The following is an 18,278-nucleotide window of genomic DNA, read 5'->3' as shown; positions in this document are numbered from 1 at the left end:
CCTGTGTAAGCTGGTGCTTGCACCACTTACTTAGATATAGGTTCACTATATCTATCTAAACCACTACACTTGAAAACCTATCAGTCACCCCTATGGCAGGCCTTATCAATCCTGAAGGCAGGGTGCCTGGTTTTACGTGAGAGGGTGCCCCTGCATGAGTAGGGCCCCTCTGGAGCCTTCAGCGACCATTTTCCAGGGTTGTCTGTGATGCAGTCAGACATATAGGTCTAAGTGCATTATGACCTCACAGTAAATGCTAACTTTAAAACTGCTGCTGAGAAATATGTTGTGTTTGGTGTCAAACACCTTGGAATCATACCTCCACACCAGTAACTGGTGTGGGGGTATGAGTCCACCCATCTGAAACCACTACTGTGGGTCACCGGTCTATCCGGTACCAGCTTTTTTGACTCGGGCAGCACAAAATGGACGCTGACAGCCACAGACATGATTCTGCTCTCCTGCTGCTGAGCCAAGCTCGAGCAGAGGAAGTCATGACAATAGGCATCCTGTCACAGGGATGTGTAAACACCTCCCAGACAGGGTTTAGTGTATTGGGGCTGGGTGGGTGCACTCTGAGAGTGTCAGAAAGTCTGCACTGGGGGCACATTTGGTGTCCCTGTGCATAGTCCAGCTCAAACCAGTTCTGGGAGCCATTGGCTCCTGCTCTGGCGTGCAACTGGACAAAGGACATGGGTGTACCCACCCCTCTGACCTGCTCAACCCCTAGGAGGGTCCACAGAATCTGTCCAACCCTTTCCCGTGTGTATAAAGTGGGATACCTGGCTACAGGACTTTAGATTTTACCTGGACAAGATTCTACTAAGAAGAAACCAAGTACTTCGACTGCCTGCACGACGTTGCACAACTGAAGAATCTCCCACACGATCTGGAGATAAGCTATCACAGGTCCCCTTGATTGCAAGCACGGGTCCCTCAGACTCTACAAGCTTCCCCCGCACTCCTCGAACTCCTCACGTCTCGACAGATTTATTTCTCATTCTACAGAGGTAGAGAAATGAACAGATGCATAGAAAATGCCCTGTCGTGCATGAGCATTGCTGTAAAGGGTGCAGAATACAGTCAAGTGATAGGTTTATCCTGTGTATGAATTTTGTCTTTGCCTTCACACATATAGAAGGTATGCAAATGCTCTGAGGAAGGTATGGCGAGGGATTGCAAGGAACCAATAATAATCCTTTGTGATTGACTGAAGATCCTGGGTCTTCACTTCATATACCCTCTACATTCCCTATACACTTTTATACACATTTTGCATATGGTTGACCTGTGTGTCCGTAGGATCTGCGCATTGTTTGGACAACATAAACTAAGACCTTTGTCCCTAGAATGGTTCCGGAAAACCCCGCAGGATATGTTGGCCTTTTTACCAGCTAGCTCACAGTGCCACTATAAGCCCCCTATCTTACCAGGGAGCGACCAGTTTCTAGCAACCTCTGAACCTGACAACCCTGATTCCTCAGGAAACATGGAAACAGTACAGAACCTTTCACTCAGTCACTCGTGCTCACTTGTTCTCAGAGAAATATACAGAAAATACAGTGGGACGTTTTCAATAATATTTATTGAACCAACGTTATTCTTGCATAAAATACGTGTGCCGCAATGATTAGGAGACAGAAGCAAATAAAGGAGAATGCAAGCACCAAAAGAGTAAACAGTAGATACATTTCTACCATGGCGCTGATGCAATGAACATATGCAGACATATATGCAAAATGGTAATCTAACATACTCCTATGATTGATGCAAACCCTACTCTAAGTGTACCTAGAGTGTGTGTAGGTTTAGGGCCAAGAATCCCCCCTAGGGACGATCCAACCTCATTACCTGATGGGGAGAGTGGAGGACCCCGTCTTGGTCTCGAGTTGGACACCCCTCACAGAATTTCAGCCCGGAGCGTGTTGATTTCTCAGCATGCAGGGACCTTCGGTTGTCAGCAGGAGTGCCTCCTCTGCCAATTTATCAGGATGCCTATTATTTATAATAAACCAGCCTTCACGATGTGAGCGCTAGGTTAGCGATTTTATTATTTATTTATTTTAATGTTTTATAGAGCGCGAACTTGACCCGTGAGGGTATCAGAACGCTTTATATGGTTAAAAGAGGAAAACAATAGAAAAGCAGAAAAGTCTCAAAAGCAGAAATATATAGAGGATTGGGGTGGGGTAGGGTTGCTGGGAGCATAGGGGCTAAAGGGGACACAAATGTGAGGTTACAGTTATGGTTAGAGTCGGTAAAAACAGTAGCCCCACGTATTCTCGGTGGTGTGAGGTTGGTGATCTGTGGAAGAAGCAATAGTCTTAGATTCAACAGGCACATCATGGTGGCTGAGAGAAGGCCTTAGACCAGGAATTTACCCATGAGGAATGTTTTGGCCTCCTTCTTGAAGTGTGCTAGAGAAGGGATTATTCTGATGTCGGGTGGGAAGGTGTTCCAAATTCTTGGTGCTGCCCCGGAGAATGCCCTGTTGTAGGTTCTTTTTTCCCGAAAATGGTCAGGTCGGAGCAGGAGATTTCTAGCGGACCGGGAGTTCCTGCTTTCTCCAGATAACATGAGTTTCTGTGCCAGGTATGCAGGGGAGTTTGCGTATAGGGCCTTGTGTGTAATGCATGCCAATTTCAGCTGTATTCTGGCCTCTAGAGGGAGCCAGTTTAGTGCTTTCATGTGTGGAGAGATGTGGTCGAATTTCCTAGTGCCGGTAAGTAGTCTGGCCGCCGCGTTGAGACAGGCTTTTAGAGGTGCCAAGGAGATCTTGGGTAATCCCGTGAGGGTGGATCATCCATATTCCAGTCTGGAGATGACTAGTGCTTGGACTGCCATTTTTAAGTCGTGAGCATCGATGAAGGGTTTTAGTTTCCAAAGGTAGCTAAGGTGGAATCTGGCTGATTTGGCCATTGAGTTAATGTGGTCTTGCATGTTCAGGTTGCAGTCGAGGAATATGCCCAGTGATTTGGCAGAGTCCATAATGGTCGGCGGGCAATTTAAGGCTGTGATGGCCGTGATCCACATCTGTATCTCCGGGTTGACTTTAGGGGGGAGATCAGGAGAAATTCAGTTTTCTTTGCGTTGAGTTTTAGTTGGTTAGCGGCTAGCCACTGGACAGTTAGTTTCAGGGTCTCGTTCTGGGCGAGGATCTCCTCGAGTGATGTAATATTGATGTAAATTTGGGTGTCGTCCGCGTACATATGATAGGAGATATTGGCGGAGCGAAGAACTTCAGTGAGTGGCTCCAAGTAAAGATTGAAGAGGGTGGGTGACAGGGTGGAACCTTGGGGGACTCCAACTGATGTTATGTATATGGGGGTAGCGCTGTCACCCCGTGGATGAAGATAGGACGACTTTTGTACCTAGTTCGTAGAGAGGCCTAGTACATGATGTTCATGGCATTGTGATAATGTGTGTGTGAAGCTGGATGTATAAACAAAGAAGTTTGAGAAACGAATCCAACATTGTTGTGCATGCAAATGTGTGCAAAAGGTCATCACTAAAACATTATTTTCTAGGACAATGTAAGGAATAAGCTGACTTCTACATGGGCTTAACTCGGGAATATATAACACAGCATGTAGTCTTTGTTTGTGGGTCGTGTAGGTGTATTCTAATCTACGCCAGTCATCGAGTATGGCTCTGCGTAAGCAACGCCACTCTTCTAATCTAGAAGGCTGTTTTGGGATTGTCTTTTCTATCTTCAATAAGCTAGCCTCATCTCGATCCAGTTTATTGGTCATTTTTTTCCGAACCCCATATGTTGTGTTCATACACACTCCCCAAAGTACCACTTTCATTGCTTCCCAATCGTAAGCCCTAGTCGTAGAACTTCCCCAGTTTACGTGGAAATAAAGCCCTGGTGACATCTCGACCGTGGTCAGAAATTGCGGGTCTGCTAGTGCCTCTGCACGTAGGCGCCACTGTGGGACTGCAGGGCATGGTCATTCCCGTAAAAGGGCTAGCAGGAGGAGGGCGTGATCCGAGAGATACTTCGCTAGTTATGATACCTCACACATCAGGGTTGCAAGGGCTGGGGTCTAGTCTGCTATATGTGTCCACTGCCGTGTATAGCAAGAAAAAGTTCTGTTGTTTGGGTGCTTTTCCCTCCATATATCCTTTAACCCTAAATCTTGCATCATTATTTGTAGTCGTTATGTGGGGTTTTGTGTGTGCCCTGGGGGGCTTGTGATCCAGCGTTGGATCTAGTACAGTTACAGTCACCTGTAAGTAGTATGTTTCCAGCTGAGAACTAAGCAGCTGCTGTTGCCACATCAGTACAGAACTGTGGGCTATCTTCATGCGGAGCATACACCGAGATGCAGCAGAGTTCATGACCATCTAATACCCAAGTCATGATCATGAATCAGCCCTCTTTGTCCACTACATCTCCTTTATGTTGAAACAGTACCCTTGGGGACACCCAAATTAAGGCACCTTGTGCGAACCCCAAGTATGACATTGCATACAGCAGACCAATCCCTCGCCTACGCAACACCAGAAGACATACTCCCCAGATATGTGTCTCTTGTAAGAAGGCGACTGCCATATGATATCGCTTGAGGTAAGCATGCACACTCTGACATTTCCTGGGCTGCTCTAGTCCTCTGACATTCCACATCAGGAATTTGAACATACTATCTACCATTCTGTTTTGTCTGTAGGATCAGATATCTATTATGACAGGACTCTGTGTAGTGCCTCGTCACATACTCATTTTTCCGACCACCTGAGAACCCCCCCACCTCATTGTGTTGAAACAATAAAAGAACATCCTGCACCCTCAACTCCTCCCACCCTCTGGGTAGCACCACCAACCCGTCCCGCCTCACAACAAGCGACCCTGAAACTGCTTGTCCCGGCCCTTACCCAACTCTGTACTCACAATGATATCAAACTAAGAACGTAACCTAACTGTTATGCAATGCTAGGAGTCGGTACACCACGACTGGCACCAGAGGAAGGAAGGACAAAAAGAAGATACCTCTCCCCTCCTACAACCCTGCTGCAACTATCCGACCCCTAGTCCCTACATGTAAAGGCTTTTCACCTCTAAATAACATTATCTTGACGAAGAAAGAAAAAGCATATTGAGGCCCTTCAACTTACTATCTGGTATATATACATTTTAGACTTGAAGGATTTGAGATCCAAATTCTGGATGTTAGCTCCACCCTCGCACCACAGCAGCAGAAGTAAGTTAGCAGTTCCCATTAACTCATGACATAGTAAAAGCAGTCACATTTTCATAGGTGTTCCTGTCTGTGTCGCCACCCATCAGAGCCTCTAGTTCATTTACATTAAAGTGGTGTGTCAGGAATAGATGTCGTCGCTGCTGTCAGAGTGGTATTCTGGGCTGCTCCGTCTATCTGAATGGATTTTTGGGGTTACCAGCTTGGTATTTATTTCACACAGCGTTCCGTCAGGCCAAGCCTCTATGCGTACCCAGTCAGTTTGTGAGCCATGTCATACAGTGTTTGTGACTCGTTGTCCCTGCCTTGACAATCTATGATTTGTCATGAAGGTGCGTGAACCTGGATTCCCAGAGGGTTGGGAGACTGGCCCCGGGAGCGTGTCCACCCAATCTGATGCCTCGCTACCGAGGAGAATAAATGCACTTTTCCCTAATATAGCACTCATTAAAGTTTTGCCGGGAAAATCAAGCTATGGTGTAGGTTGTGATCGTGGAGTCTCCTTTTAACTGCCAGAAAGGTTTGCCATTGTTCTTGGACCTTCATGGTATAGTCCGGGAACACTGAGATTGGGTAACCCTCGAAGTTCGGTGAGCTCTTCACTCAAATGCATTGTAGTATTGCATCTCTGTCTCTATAATTAAACAACTGGCCGATGATGGCCCTCGGCGGGGCACCAGGGCGGGGGTGCTGTGCCAGTGCCCTGTGTGCTCGTTCCACCATGTAGAACTTGGATAACGTCTGTGGGTGCATGGATTTACAAATCCACTCCTTGAGGAACAGCTCCATGACTGTCCTTCTGCCTTTTCCAGAAACCCCACAAAACGGAGATTATTCCTTCTAGATCAACCCTCTGCATATTCGACACGATCCTCTAGGCGCATAGTCAGTTTTTGAAGAGAGGATACCGTTTCACGTCAAGTAGCAACCTCTGACTGCAGGTCTGCCATGGCCCCTGCCATGGTAATTACTTAGTCTGCCACTCCCCGCAGGTCCGACTGCAGCAAGGTAACATCAATGGCCACAGAATTTATTTTTGTAACTAATTTCGTGTGTGTTCTTTGGATGGCCGCCATGAGGTCAGACAATGTAGGGTCTTTTAGCTGGACTGACTCTGATAATTGTTCAGCAGATTCAGTATGTGTCTCACCTGTGCTCCTCATTGGAGCTAAGATCTGGGTATAATTGTCAATTTTGTTGGACTGCATAGTCTTAGCTATCTTGTCTTTCCCGATGATGCCTCTGCCAGCAGCCCGCCTGTGTCATGTCCAAGTTCCCCTTCAGAAAAAGTCACAGTTTTTGACCCTTCACACCTTGCCGAAAGGGAATTGTTTTCAGGTACATAGATGGCAATGATCAAAGGGATGATCTTATCAACTGGTGACACCCCACGACTACTGGGATTTGGTACTGCTCAGTTCAGTGGCAAGTGGAATCATCACACTCCTAGGCCCGGGCTGAACGTGTCACTATGTCCAAAAACCTTGCCTGCCTTGTATTATGCCTCCAGGCACCTCCACAGGTTTGAGGCCCTTAGGTTTGTTGGAGCCTCCGGGGTCTCCAAGCAGTTACTGAGTACAGCATGTGATGGTATGCAGTTTTTTAATCCGGGCTGGGCAGGGGCAGCACACCCTCCACACAATAATAGCCCTATCAGTCTTCCCAGCAGCCCGTATTCTGAGTACTCCGCACTGTGGCACCAAACCCCGAAACGAGGATTTATTTTAATTTTTTCAAAAAATTAATTAAATGGCCCTCAGGTGGGCCGCCACCACACCACAGTAGCAGCTACCACCCATCAGGCTCGCAGCAACATGGGGCTGGTATCGGCATCCCTCAACCCAACCCCCTAACTTCTTCACCTCCGTCTGGCCTCTGGAGCCTCCATGTGAGTGGTGGGCCACGTCTCCAACCCAGACCGCAGTAGCTTCAGTCCAGGGTTCAAGCCCTCCTGTGCTGCCGCCCAAAGGGGGTCACCGTCCCACACTCGTCTGCTACCGTCGGCATCAGTCCAGATTCTGCCGCACCAACAGCCACCGGTTCAGCAGGTCCCCCAAGACTCTCGGGACCTGCTGCAGCCAGTTCCCAGCAGCACTCAAACAAGAGTGCCAAGCGGGCCTCTCCCATCCCGGATAACCACACCTTGTGTCCACAGGACCTTTATCAGGCTGCTCCACCGCCGCAGACCCGCCCAGCCAAGCGCCCCACCAGCTTTCTTGGTCGTCTCTTCCGGCAGCCACCAGGGATTCCACCACGGAGTCTCACAGGTCATGCAGGGCCTCACCTCACCTGATAGGTAAGCCCAGTACAGTGTAAGGTTACACTAATAGGTAAGCCCAGTACAGTGTAAGATTACTGTGGGGTCCTCCGTAGAGAGGGCAGAGCCGATCTCTGGGCTCACCACCGATGCCTCTAGCGCGTTCAGGGTGCAGGGAGGGGTCCAGGCAGTACAGCATTGAAGCGCACAGCATGATGTTGGTAGAATAATGGGTTCTATGTCGGAGCTCCTTCAAGGTGCATCTGCCATCTTGGCGATTCAGGCCACACCCCCCATTAGTCCCTCATCCTTATCTTACTATTGGTTCAGTAACAAGACTAGAGTGTTTTCAGAATTACTGAAACAATTGCCAACTATTCTGCATTACCCTGCAGACTCACAACCTGTCGCAGCCACCCACCCTACCTCAATGAAAACCCTAATACTTTCAGATCCATAAACTCCCTCCTGTCAGTTGTTCCACACTTACATAAACAAGAACCAGTATTTACACTAGTGAGCTCACTAGTAGGTAATGTAATGTGGTGATCAATACGATAGTGTTCCTATTTCCCAATTTTTTAGGAGAAACATAGTCCCAGAGCCCCCTGGACTTACCTGCTACCAGTGTTCCACCCAGTCAAGGCCCTTGCCAATGGTATTTCAGCGCCTCAAGGCATCTGCCTCACCTCTCTTCCTCTCTCTCTCCTCAGTCTCTCTCTTTTTGTGACTTTTGTGCAACTTCTTTCACACTTTCTACCTTTTCTCTCACTCTTACTGCGACTTTTGTGACTTTTGTACTCGTTCTTTGTGCTTTCTCTCTCACTCTGTGTGCCTTTTCTCTTTGAGCCTTCTCTCTCTTTGTGCTTTCTCCTCTTACTCGCACTACAGCTTTTCTGTGCCTTCTCTCTCACTCTGTTTGCCCCTTTGTGCCATTATTCCCTCTTTTGTCACTCAGTGTGTGACTTTTCTGTGCTTTTTCTCTCGTTGTTTTTGCTTCTTTGTGCAATTTCTATCACTCTTTTCTCACTATCAGAGTGACTTTTCTGTGTCATTTACCCTATATTTTTACCTCTTTGTGCTATTTCACGTACTCTTTTCTTACTCTCAATGTGACTTTGTTGTGCTATTTCTCTCGCTCTTTTGCCTCTTTGGGGCATTTCTCTCACTCTTTGTGCCTATTTGTTCCATTTCTCCCACTCATTTCTCACTCTATCCATTAGTTTTCTGTATAATTTCTCTATAACTCTTGTAGCCTCTTTGTGGCAATTATCACATTCTTTTTCTGATCTTTGGTATCTCTGCAGCTTATCTGCATTCCTTTTCTGCGCTCTCTGTCCTGCTCTTCCTCCCACCACTCCTTACCAGCTCTGTTGTGCCTCTCTCCTTCATGAACATTGTACTCCTCCTCAGCCCCACCCACCGTCCTCCCTGTGCTCCTCCCCCCTCCCAAGACCTGCTTAATGGTGGCCACAGTGGGGATACACAGCAGGGTCACCTTTGACCCACAAAGTAAGCTTGTCCGCAACTGGACGCATGCAGTGCCAGAAACCCTGGTCTCCACCCCTGACCCACCTCTACCCTGCTGCTCTCCTTTGCGGCTTGAACCCCAGACACCTCTCCGCTCTCTCACCTTCTGCTGGCATGCAACGCCACACCAATAGCATGCATGCATTTCAACACCCGCTCACACTGCATGCACACCACTGAGATCTCTGACCTACTGCAAGACGTTGCCCTGGCCTTCTAATCCTCACCGAAACATGGTTGACCATAGCTTAAATACAGACATTACCACCGCCACCCCTGCGGAATACAATATCTCTAGGCACATATGCTAAAACAGGCCCAGAGGAGGAACAGCCATCATCTACAAGATATCTTCATCATCACCGCAGCTGCTGAAGCCAGAACAAACTATATGGAGCATCTCAAATTACAAACCATAGCGAATTTCACCTAGGTAGGACCCTGGTCTACTGCCTCCCAGGCCTCTGAGCCAACTTTGCAAACAACATTGCAGACTTCATCGTCTCCCCACTCCTCAACACTTGTGCCTTCATTATACTAGGAGACCTCAGTTTCCATCTTGAAGACATGACTGACTAGAGTACCCGAGGAACTTGAGACTAACCCAAATGAATCATGGATTCCACCTATACCGCTGGACACATCATAGACCCCATCTTCCCAATTCTCAACAACATTACGATCAACATCCTGAAACCCTTCACCTGGACATGCCACGCCATAATCAGTTTTACCATTAATATTCATCAACTCAGAAGAGCACCTGCCCCAGTGGGCCCAGCATGCCGGCATGGAACAACCTAACAGAGACAGACTGGATGACCGCTCATCATGAGAACAAACCAGAATCCACAGGCATACTGGCAAAGAGCATTGAGAATTTCAACCAGTGGATGACCAACAGCACCAACTCTCTGGTTCCCATGAAATGAAGCAACAAAGCAAAAACCAGAATACTGGTACACAGAAAACCTTACAATGACCAAGCGACACTGTAAACAACTGGTACAGAAATAGAGAACCAGCAAAGCAGAAGAGGAAAAAGATGCCTTCAAACCCGCCAGTGAAGGTACCACTAGCTTATTTGCAAACCAAGAGGAAGGCCCTATTGAAATGAATAAAAGCCAGCCCCAACAGCAGCAAAGGCATCTTCCCAAACTTCAAAGATTTCATCAAACCTACAGCTGTCACTGGAAAAATCAACCCATCTCAAGATCTGTGCCTGTACCCCAAGAATTTAATCTGTAGCAAAATCGCAACCATATACAGCAACTTCCTCCTGCAAACAAATCCCTTGGACCTCTCCAGAAGTCCCCCAGTGATGAAGGAAGTCAACACCATCACCAAATGGGACACCATTAGCACAGAGGAGACCGCAATAATCATAAAGACCATTCATATTGGGGTCCCGGCAGACCTCAGCCCACACTACACCTTCAACATAGGAGTAACCCCTATCAGCATGGCCCTCAGCCCCATCCTCAACAAGTTCACCACATTTATGATAGAAGCAACCACCTGGATTAAATCCAGTTGCCTGAAATTGAACTTGGGCAAGACCAAGGTGGTAGTCTTCGGGAAAAATGCCTTGCCAAGGGACACCACCTGGTGCCCCACAGCCTTTGGACCCTATTCACAAATGAGAAACATCGGAATCATCATACTCAACAAACTGGACATGACAACCCAAGTCTAAAGCAGTGGTCTTGGCCTACTTTAACACACTAAGGATGCTGAAGACAATCTTCAATTGGCTTACAGACAACAACAACAAAAATTATCATCCATGCTCTTATTTCCACCAGACTAGACTATAGAAACACCCTGCATGTATGGATTACCAGCCAGCTCACAGGAAGACTGCAACAGCCAAACTATCCTCAACCTCACACACCGAGAGAATGACACTCACCTACACATACAAAGCTCTCCACAACACTGCCAGTGCCTACCTGAACAGACACATTCACTTCCACCAACCTTCCAGACACTTAGACCAACCTCTGCTCTGTTGGTCTCTCACTAACACACACTCTACGCACACACAAAAGCAGAAGAGGGGGCCACACATTCTCGTACCAGACACCTGCAGCCTGGAACGACCTCCCACGGCACATCAGAGCCTTATCCTCTCTTCTGAACGTTTGCAAGATGCCGAACACCAGGCTTTTCTAGTAAGACCCCAAGGTTGGCCCCACACCTTCTACAGACCGTCCAGATACCCTCATGGGTGATTAGCGTGCTATGAAAACACTGAAAACATAACATAACTTGCTAGTAAGGTTACAGGAAATCAAATACAAGCAAGGTAATATATTATTTACTTCAGATGTAATGTTATGTAAATTAGTATTTATGTAGCGCAACATTCACCCGCAGGTCTCTTAGAGCAAGGCAGATAATAAACAAAATAAATTTCATGAAAAAAAGAAATCTTCATATTTTTCCATAAAGGGTGATACAGCTTCTAGGCAGCAAGATCCTTTGATAGATATCTAAACCGATTGTGAGACATCGTAAGTAACACATGAATAAACATACACTGATCACACGTCAAAGAAACATTGAAAATAGGCATGAGAGAATTTAGTTACTGCATTGGAAAAGCATGCAGATAAATGTAGAATAGAAGGAATATATTCATGTTATAATATAGCTTTTAATGTGCCTTACATTTTATGAATCTCTTAATCATCCTTCTTGAAATAATATTGTGTGTGATGAATTAATGAAATCTAATATGATTTAGTTAATTTTACGTGTGATATTGAAGGGTTTCCTTTTGAATTTCATCATTGCATATGTGAAAATCTGCCCCGAAAAGTGACCAGAGAAAAAGTGATGTTGCATGGCCATCTTTAGTGCAACTGTTCTGAAACCTTCAGATTATGATCTTCATATATTTACTAATGTAAATCATTTGAAACAATATTAATACTTTATGATTTGAAATAATTTTACACGCTGATCCTTTGAAATGCAGAAATATCCCATAGCTATGTGTGATCTTTAACATATATCTAATTATGTATTCTGAGAGCCTATGAATTGGAAGAGTCTTAGAGAACTGTTTTATGCATGAAATGTATATTTTCACTACTTTATATTCTGCACATCTTTTAAAGCAAATACACTAGGCCTGCTTTTTCCCCTATTTTGCGCTGCTTTACACTTTGAGAAGCAAACCGTATCTTACTAGAAGAGTTCTCACTCGCTTGCAAGGGCAATTTGCAACAAAGTCGATACTTTGGGAACATTTGCAATGGAAAATTATACTCATTTAACAACTTGCCCTTTTTAACAACTCTCTTTAATCCCAAGGGGAGTCCCACGTAAAAGTAGCACCTTTTTACTAATTCAGGGTCATGAAGGAGGTGGTATGCGTTTGGCTTATCCCGGGGAGACAGAACATATTGATCCATTCAGAAAAAGACACTAACTTGCATTTACAAGGAACATTAAGAGCACCAAGCCACGTACCCAACTCATGTGAGCGGGCAACCGCCTGCAGCATGCAGCGTTTGGAGCTGCACAGTGGGGGATGGGGTTGGCCCCAGGGCATGGCCAGAACCTTCCCTTCACCTATCTTCCCGTAGGTGGCCCACCTCTGGCAGTCCACGACCATCGCCTGCGCACAGCAGTGGGGATTGGGCAGTCCCCCGCTGTGCATGGCCAGAGAGTCTGGTCCAGTAGTGACTACAACCGACCAGGGATGAGGAGGCCGGGGACGGAGGGAGAGGAGGAAAATTATAATTTAAAAAAATGCAATTTCCTTTTCTCCGCCGCTTGCGGCTGCCGCGTCTTCATTCTCTGTCTTCCCCTCCACTTGGCAGGAAGTACCCAGTCTGCCAGAATCCCCTGACCAATCACAAGGCTACCTTAGCAGCGCTGTGATTGGTCTGAGCGCCGTGGTTTGGTGGCTCAGACAGGGACTGGCAGGCTCTGCATGTTCTCCACCCAGGCTGTAATGTAGCCTGGGTGGAGAACATGCTAAGTGCAGGTCAAAGCGTCATACACTCTTTAGGTGCAGCCAGCACTCCTTGCCCAGTGACGCGTAGTGAGCCCGGCCCCGCCTCCCTGGCATCAGCTACAAGCTGAATGCAAAAAACAAAATGATTAAACGAACGTTATTATCATTTTTTTTTTTTGCATTCAGCTTGTAGCAGAAGCAGTGGGGCAATGCTCCTCTGCCTTAGAGGAGGAGCCGCCACTGGTCTATGACCAGACCACTACAATTAAAAAAATATATAGATTGCCATCATGGTGCCACACAGGAAGCCTTACTGGGTATCATAGGTCCAGTCGCATGAACCACTGTTCATGCGATTAAAAATATTTATTTTAATTCAACATAAGGGAGGGTCCCAATGGGAATCCCCCACAACTCCCTCCCAGACGATGGCCCTGGGAGCGTGGGGGCGTTAAGATGTGCTCCCACTGACTCCCTGTGTGCCTTTTCTTATTTTTTTGTTTTTCAGCAGTCGTTGATGTAGTCCTTAAGTCCTGCCATGGTGGGCAGAAATTTTTCTCAGATGTTGTGGCCAGTCAATCAGATAGTTTAGGCACTCCAGCACCAGTACCGCTGTACCGCGCCCTTCGCCACGATTCTCCAGTCTTATAATGTAACGGGATTCCAGTTTCCTTATTCCCATCTCTGATGTAGGTGTGCACCGTATCAATTTCATAGAATCTCCAAAGAATATAAAGAAATAGTGCTGGGGAAGTTGGAACGGAGTGGTGCACTCCTTTTTCCAATGCTAAAATCTGGCCCATGCAGGATAAATGTAAAATTTATGTAATTTCTACAGAAACAGTGTGTGTTGTAATGAAACACAGTTTATGTGAGTTGTGAATTCCTGTGAACAGATATATGAATAACTGAAAATAAATACTAAAAATCAAGTTAGGTTAAAATATTCTATTTTTATATTTTTTTTACAGGGCGTCTTAACTGGTGGTCTACGACATGTTCAAGTTGTAAGCGCCTTCTTCCACTGGCGACCACCGGGGATGGAAACTGTCTCTTGCATGCAGCATCATTAGGTAGGGAAATGACCCTCAGGACACGGCTACTGTGCAGATAAATGAGGATGACAACATTCTGACGTGGCCCTGTGACGCTCTTCATTGACTTATTTAACGTCATGGAATTAATGTCTCTATTTTCATCTAATTGGAGCTGAGTTGAATTCTAGGGAAAACATCCTGTTAGAGAATCAAGTTATTGAGCGATTCCGTTGCACTTTTTAGTTGCAAAGTGATGAATAAAGGGTTTGTTCTAATAAACAACTACACAAACACAAATTAAATTTGGCACCTGGGTAGGTTACCCACCATAAATTGGAACCATATCTTTATTTAAACACGCCACACCCTATATCGCATCTGGTACCGGGGACAACGTAGTGGCCTATTTAAGGGACATTTCTGCACAATTGGGGTGTCACTAGGTGCAACTTAAAGTATTATTTAGTAACAGTCATTTTGTGCCTGTGCACCAACCAGGGCTGGCTTGTGCACTGGTGGCACCCGGTGCAAGATTTGTGCAAAATTTAGTTTTGGCGCCCCATACCCCATGCCCCCCTCCTTGGATTCCCTCACTACCACCAGGCAAAAGTGCTTCTCATCTCTCCAATCGCAAGTTATTGCTAAACACAGCGACCCTCCACTGGTCAGCGGCCAGTGCCATCTCACCGGTCGCACAGCCCTAAAGCCGGCCCTGGCTCCAACTTAGGCTACCCTGGTGAATGTGCAGAGGTCACAGCTGTCAGTCTTGGCATTCCGTGAAATGTGTAGGCCCTATCTAATTCCACACACGTGGTGGTAGCACTGTTATTATGTAGATCTCCCAGGTGGTAGATTCCAGTTGAAGAGGACAGCTGAATGTCCTGTCAGTCATACTTAGGTGCCACATCCATGCTGAGACGCTACCAAATGTGGAATTGTGCTTAATTGTGGTTCCAGACGACGGCGGACACAATGACCGCACTTCCCTGTGTTGTTCCCTTATTGTAAACCGGTAGTCAAATGTAGGGTGAGCGTGCACAAACCAACTCCAGCACTCACCGTAGTTGAGTGCCAACTGCTGTGCAGAAAAATGCGAGAATGGGATTGGTGGAGTGGTGCACTCATCCTTATTGTGACAGTAGTAGTCAATTAGTCAATGAGCCTTGATGTTTAGTAAGTCTTTAGTAATTCTTTATTTACCAAAAAGAGGTTGACAGCCAACGCGTTTCGTTCATGAAATTAACTTCTTCAGGGCATGTGTAAATATTCTTGGTTGATCAGAGCAGTGAGATGGAAAGTATTTCACGCTGGGGGCCACCTTGGTAAGGGCCTGTATGTGCATAATCTTGAAGGCGGGCTAAGAATCAAGCTGTCCGTTGATGCACGGGAAGCGTGCATTATTAACATGGAAATATCTATATTCCTGGTCTGTCAATAAGCACTCTTCTTTCCATTCAGAGAGTCTGGTGTTAATGATGGTTTGTAGTGTGTTGGTGGGGTTGTGTGAGATGGATTCATAGCAATGGGGGTCATTCAGCTGTCTTGAAATTTCCCCCATATAATCTTGTACGTTCATGACAAGCACGTTACCCCCCTTGTCTGCCTCTCTGATGACGATATTAGTGTCATCCTGTAGTCTCTGAAGTGTCTCTCTCTCCTCTCGTGGCAGGTTTGGGGATGAATGTGGTGCGTATTTGTCAGGGGTTTCTAATTTCCTGAGTTCCTGAGTAAACAGGTCACCAAATGTTTCGATATTGGCATGGAATCCCCCGTGGGGGGTGAACTTGGATTTACACCTGAGGCCTGTGTCCCTGTTGTAATCCTCTTGAATGTTCAAGTCATCCAAGATGTTCTGTATGTTGGGTGTTTCATCTAGTTCGATGGCCAGAAGTGTTTGTACCCCCCGTATGTCTCCAATAGTGCGGTCAGTTGGTGTGGTGGGTACAATATTGACAACAGGTCTGATTTTTTGCTGTGCAAAGAATTCCTTTAATTTAAGTGTTCTAATAAATTTGTACAGATCAATGTGTACATCAACAAGGTCACCATATTGTGTCGGACAGAATCCTAAGCCCATTTTTAAAACATTACACTCGTGTTTGTCGAGAGGTCTTTTTGAGAGGTTGATGATCTGTAACTCAGAATTGGGTAGGTTCAAGGATGCGGGCCCGATACTTCCCCCCGTGGTGGGAGCCTCAGGTAGCTCGGTGGTGTGAATGATTACTTGGTCCTTTTGGAGCGGAGGGATATTGTGTGACTGTCTGTTCTTCCTCCCTGTCCTCCCGTCTCTTCTGGTTTTCTTGTATTCGTTTTGGACTGTCTCTCGGCTATGCGCAATCTTTCCAATTCCCTTTGGAAGTTGGATGTACCCTCCTCTAAAGAGATGGGTTGCTGTCCCGTGCTGGATGTGGTGCTATTATTAGAGGCCAGTGAGCTGCTGCTGACAGATTTAAATTCTAGGCTTTCTTCCCTGATTCTTTTCCTGTCATCGCTGTTTGTGGGGTTGTCATATTTTTTGGCAAAAGTGTAGATTCTGCCGTCCCTGTAGTCACGGTCGTCCCTCCTGATTTTTCCCATTTTTTTGTCCCTGAGGTATTACTGGTGTTCATCAATGACTTTATTGAGTATAGCATAGTTTTTCTCAACTAAGCCTTGACAGTTCATGGAAGCTATTTGTTTCTCAATCTCCTCAATTTCTGCCTGTAATTTCTGGCCTTTCTCGTTAGCATGTTTCACGAGGATTCTCATCATAGTGAAGGATGATTCTTTGAGGTTGTGTTCCCATTCTTCCAAGAGGCCTCCACTGAGGTCCTCGAAAGTTGGAAAAATGAGGATTCTAAGGCCTCTGGGGATTTTGTCGTTGTCCATGTATTGCTGGAGGGTCCTTCCGTCCCACCAGCGAGCCAGTTCTTGTTTTTTGATCTTTTCCAGATGAATAAAGCATGATTTAAGTCCAGTGATGGGTTATTCTGTTGGTTGTGCAGACCTCACTGCACTGAACCCCTTCCCAAAGAGGTCTTGCGCTATTTCTTCTCGTCGGTCGATTAGTTTAGACATTTCTTTGTGGGATGTTCAGGTGTGCTGGTCGGTCCAAAAAATGCAAAATTGTGGTTCCAGACGACGGCGGACACAATGACCGCACTTCCTTGTGTTGTTCCCTTATTGTAAACCGGTAGTCAAATGTAGGGTGAGCGTGCACAAACCAACTCCAGCACTCGCCGTCGTTGAGTGCCAACTGCTGTGCAGAAAAATGCGAGAATGGGATTGGTGGAGTGGTGCACTGCTCCTTATTGTGACAGTAGTAGACAATTAGTCAATGAGCCTTGATGTTTAGTAAGTCTTTAGTAATTCTTTATTTTCCAAAAAGGTTTTCCAAAGAGGTTGACAGCCAACGCGTTTCATTCATGAAATGAACTTCTTCAGGGCATGTGTAAATATTCTTGGTTGATCAGAGCAGTGAGATGGAAAGTATTCCGCGCTGGGGGCTGCCTTGGTAAGGGCCTGTATTTGCAGAATCTTGAAGGCTGGCTAAGAATCAAGCTGTCCGTAGATGCACGGAAGCGTGCATTATTAACATGCAAATATCTATATTCCTGGTCTGTCAATAAGCACTCTTCTTTCCATTCAGAGAGTCTGGTGTTAATGATGGTTTGTAGTGTGTTGGTGGGGTTGTGTGAGATGGATTCATAGCAATGGGGGTCATTCATCTGTCTTGAAACCTCCCCCATATAATCTTGTACGTTCATGACAACCACGTTACCCCCCTTGTCTGCCTCTCTGATGACGATATTGGTGTCATCCTGTAGTCTCTGAAGTGCCTCTCTCTCCTCTCGTGGCAGGTTTGGGGATGGATGTGGTGTGTATTTGTCAGGGGTTTCTAATTTCCTGAGTTCCTGAGTAATCAGGTCACCAAATGTTTCGATATTGGCATGGAATCCCCCGCATTGTGCTTATCCTGCAGTGCGGTGGCATGCAGCCGGATATCTTTAGCATTAAAACGTCTCTGGGCATTAACAAGTGAAGAATGCATCACAGCACACTCTTTCCCTTATTCTTCATCGCATTCTTCATCCATTTGCTCCTATTTTTGTCCGTGATTTTTACTCGTACCTTTCAATTTCCTTCTTGATTTCCTGTATGGCTCTTTCCTCTTCTCTAATGTCAGGGAGAGCCTGGCTCATAGCTTTTCTGCTTCTGCATTACTCTTCACCTTCAGTCAAGAACTAAACTATTCCCAAGCAGGTTTTTTACCCTTGTGTTTTTTCCCTCGTAACTGAGAAGAC

The 18,278-nt window shown here is 46.2% G+C and overlaps 1 protein-coding gene across 1 annotated transcript in view; it reads left to right on the top strand.

Annotated features, from left to right (window-relative positions):
* Nucleotides 1-18,278, top strand: part of OTUD7A (OTU deubiquitinase 7A) — a 1,294,251-nt gene that overhangs the window by 1,008,998 nt on the left and 266,975 nt on the right. Inside the window, exon 8 of the mRNA XM_085643760.1 lies at nt 13,930-14,031. Coding sequence (XP_085499886.1) covers nt 13,930-14,031 — 102 coding nt within the window. The remainder of the gene's footprint in view (nt 1-13,929; nt 14,032-18,278) is intronic.

The sequence above is a fragment of the Triturus cristatus genome, chromosome 3_1 (assembly GCF_964204655.1).
Source record: "Triturus cristatus chromosome 3_1, aTriCri1.1, whole genome shotgun sequence".
Taxonomy (NCBI): domain Eukaryota; kingdom Metazoa; phylum Chordata; class Amphibia; order Caudata; family Salamandridae; genus Triturus; species Triturus cristatus.
Note: the sequence above shows the minus strand (reverse complement) of the source record. Positions and strands in the feature narration are given on the sequence as shown.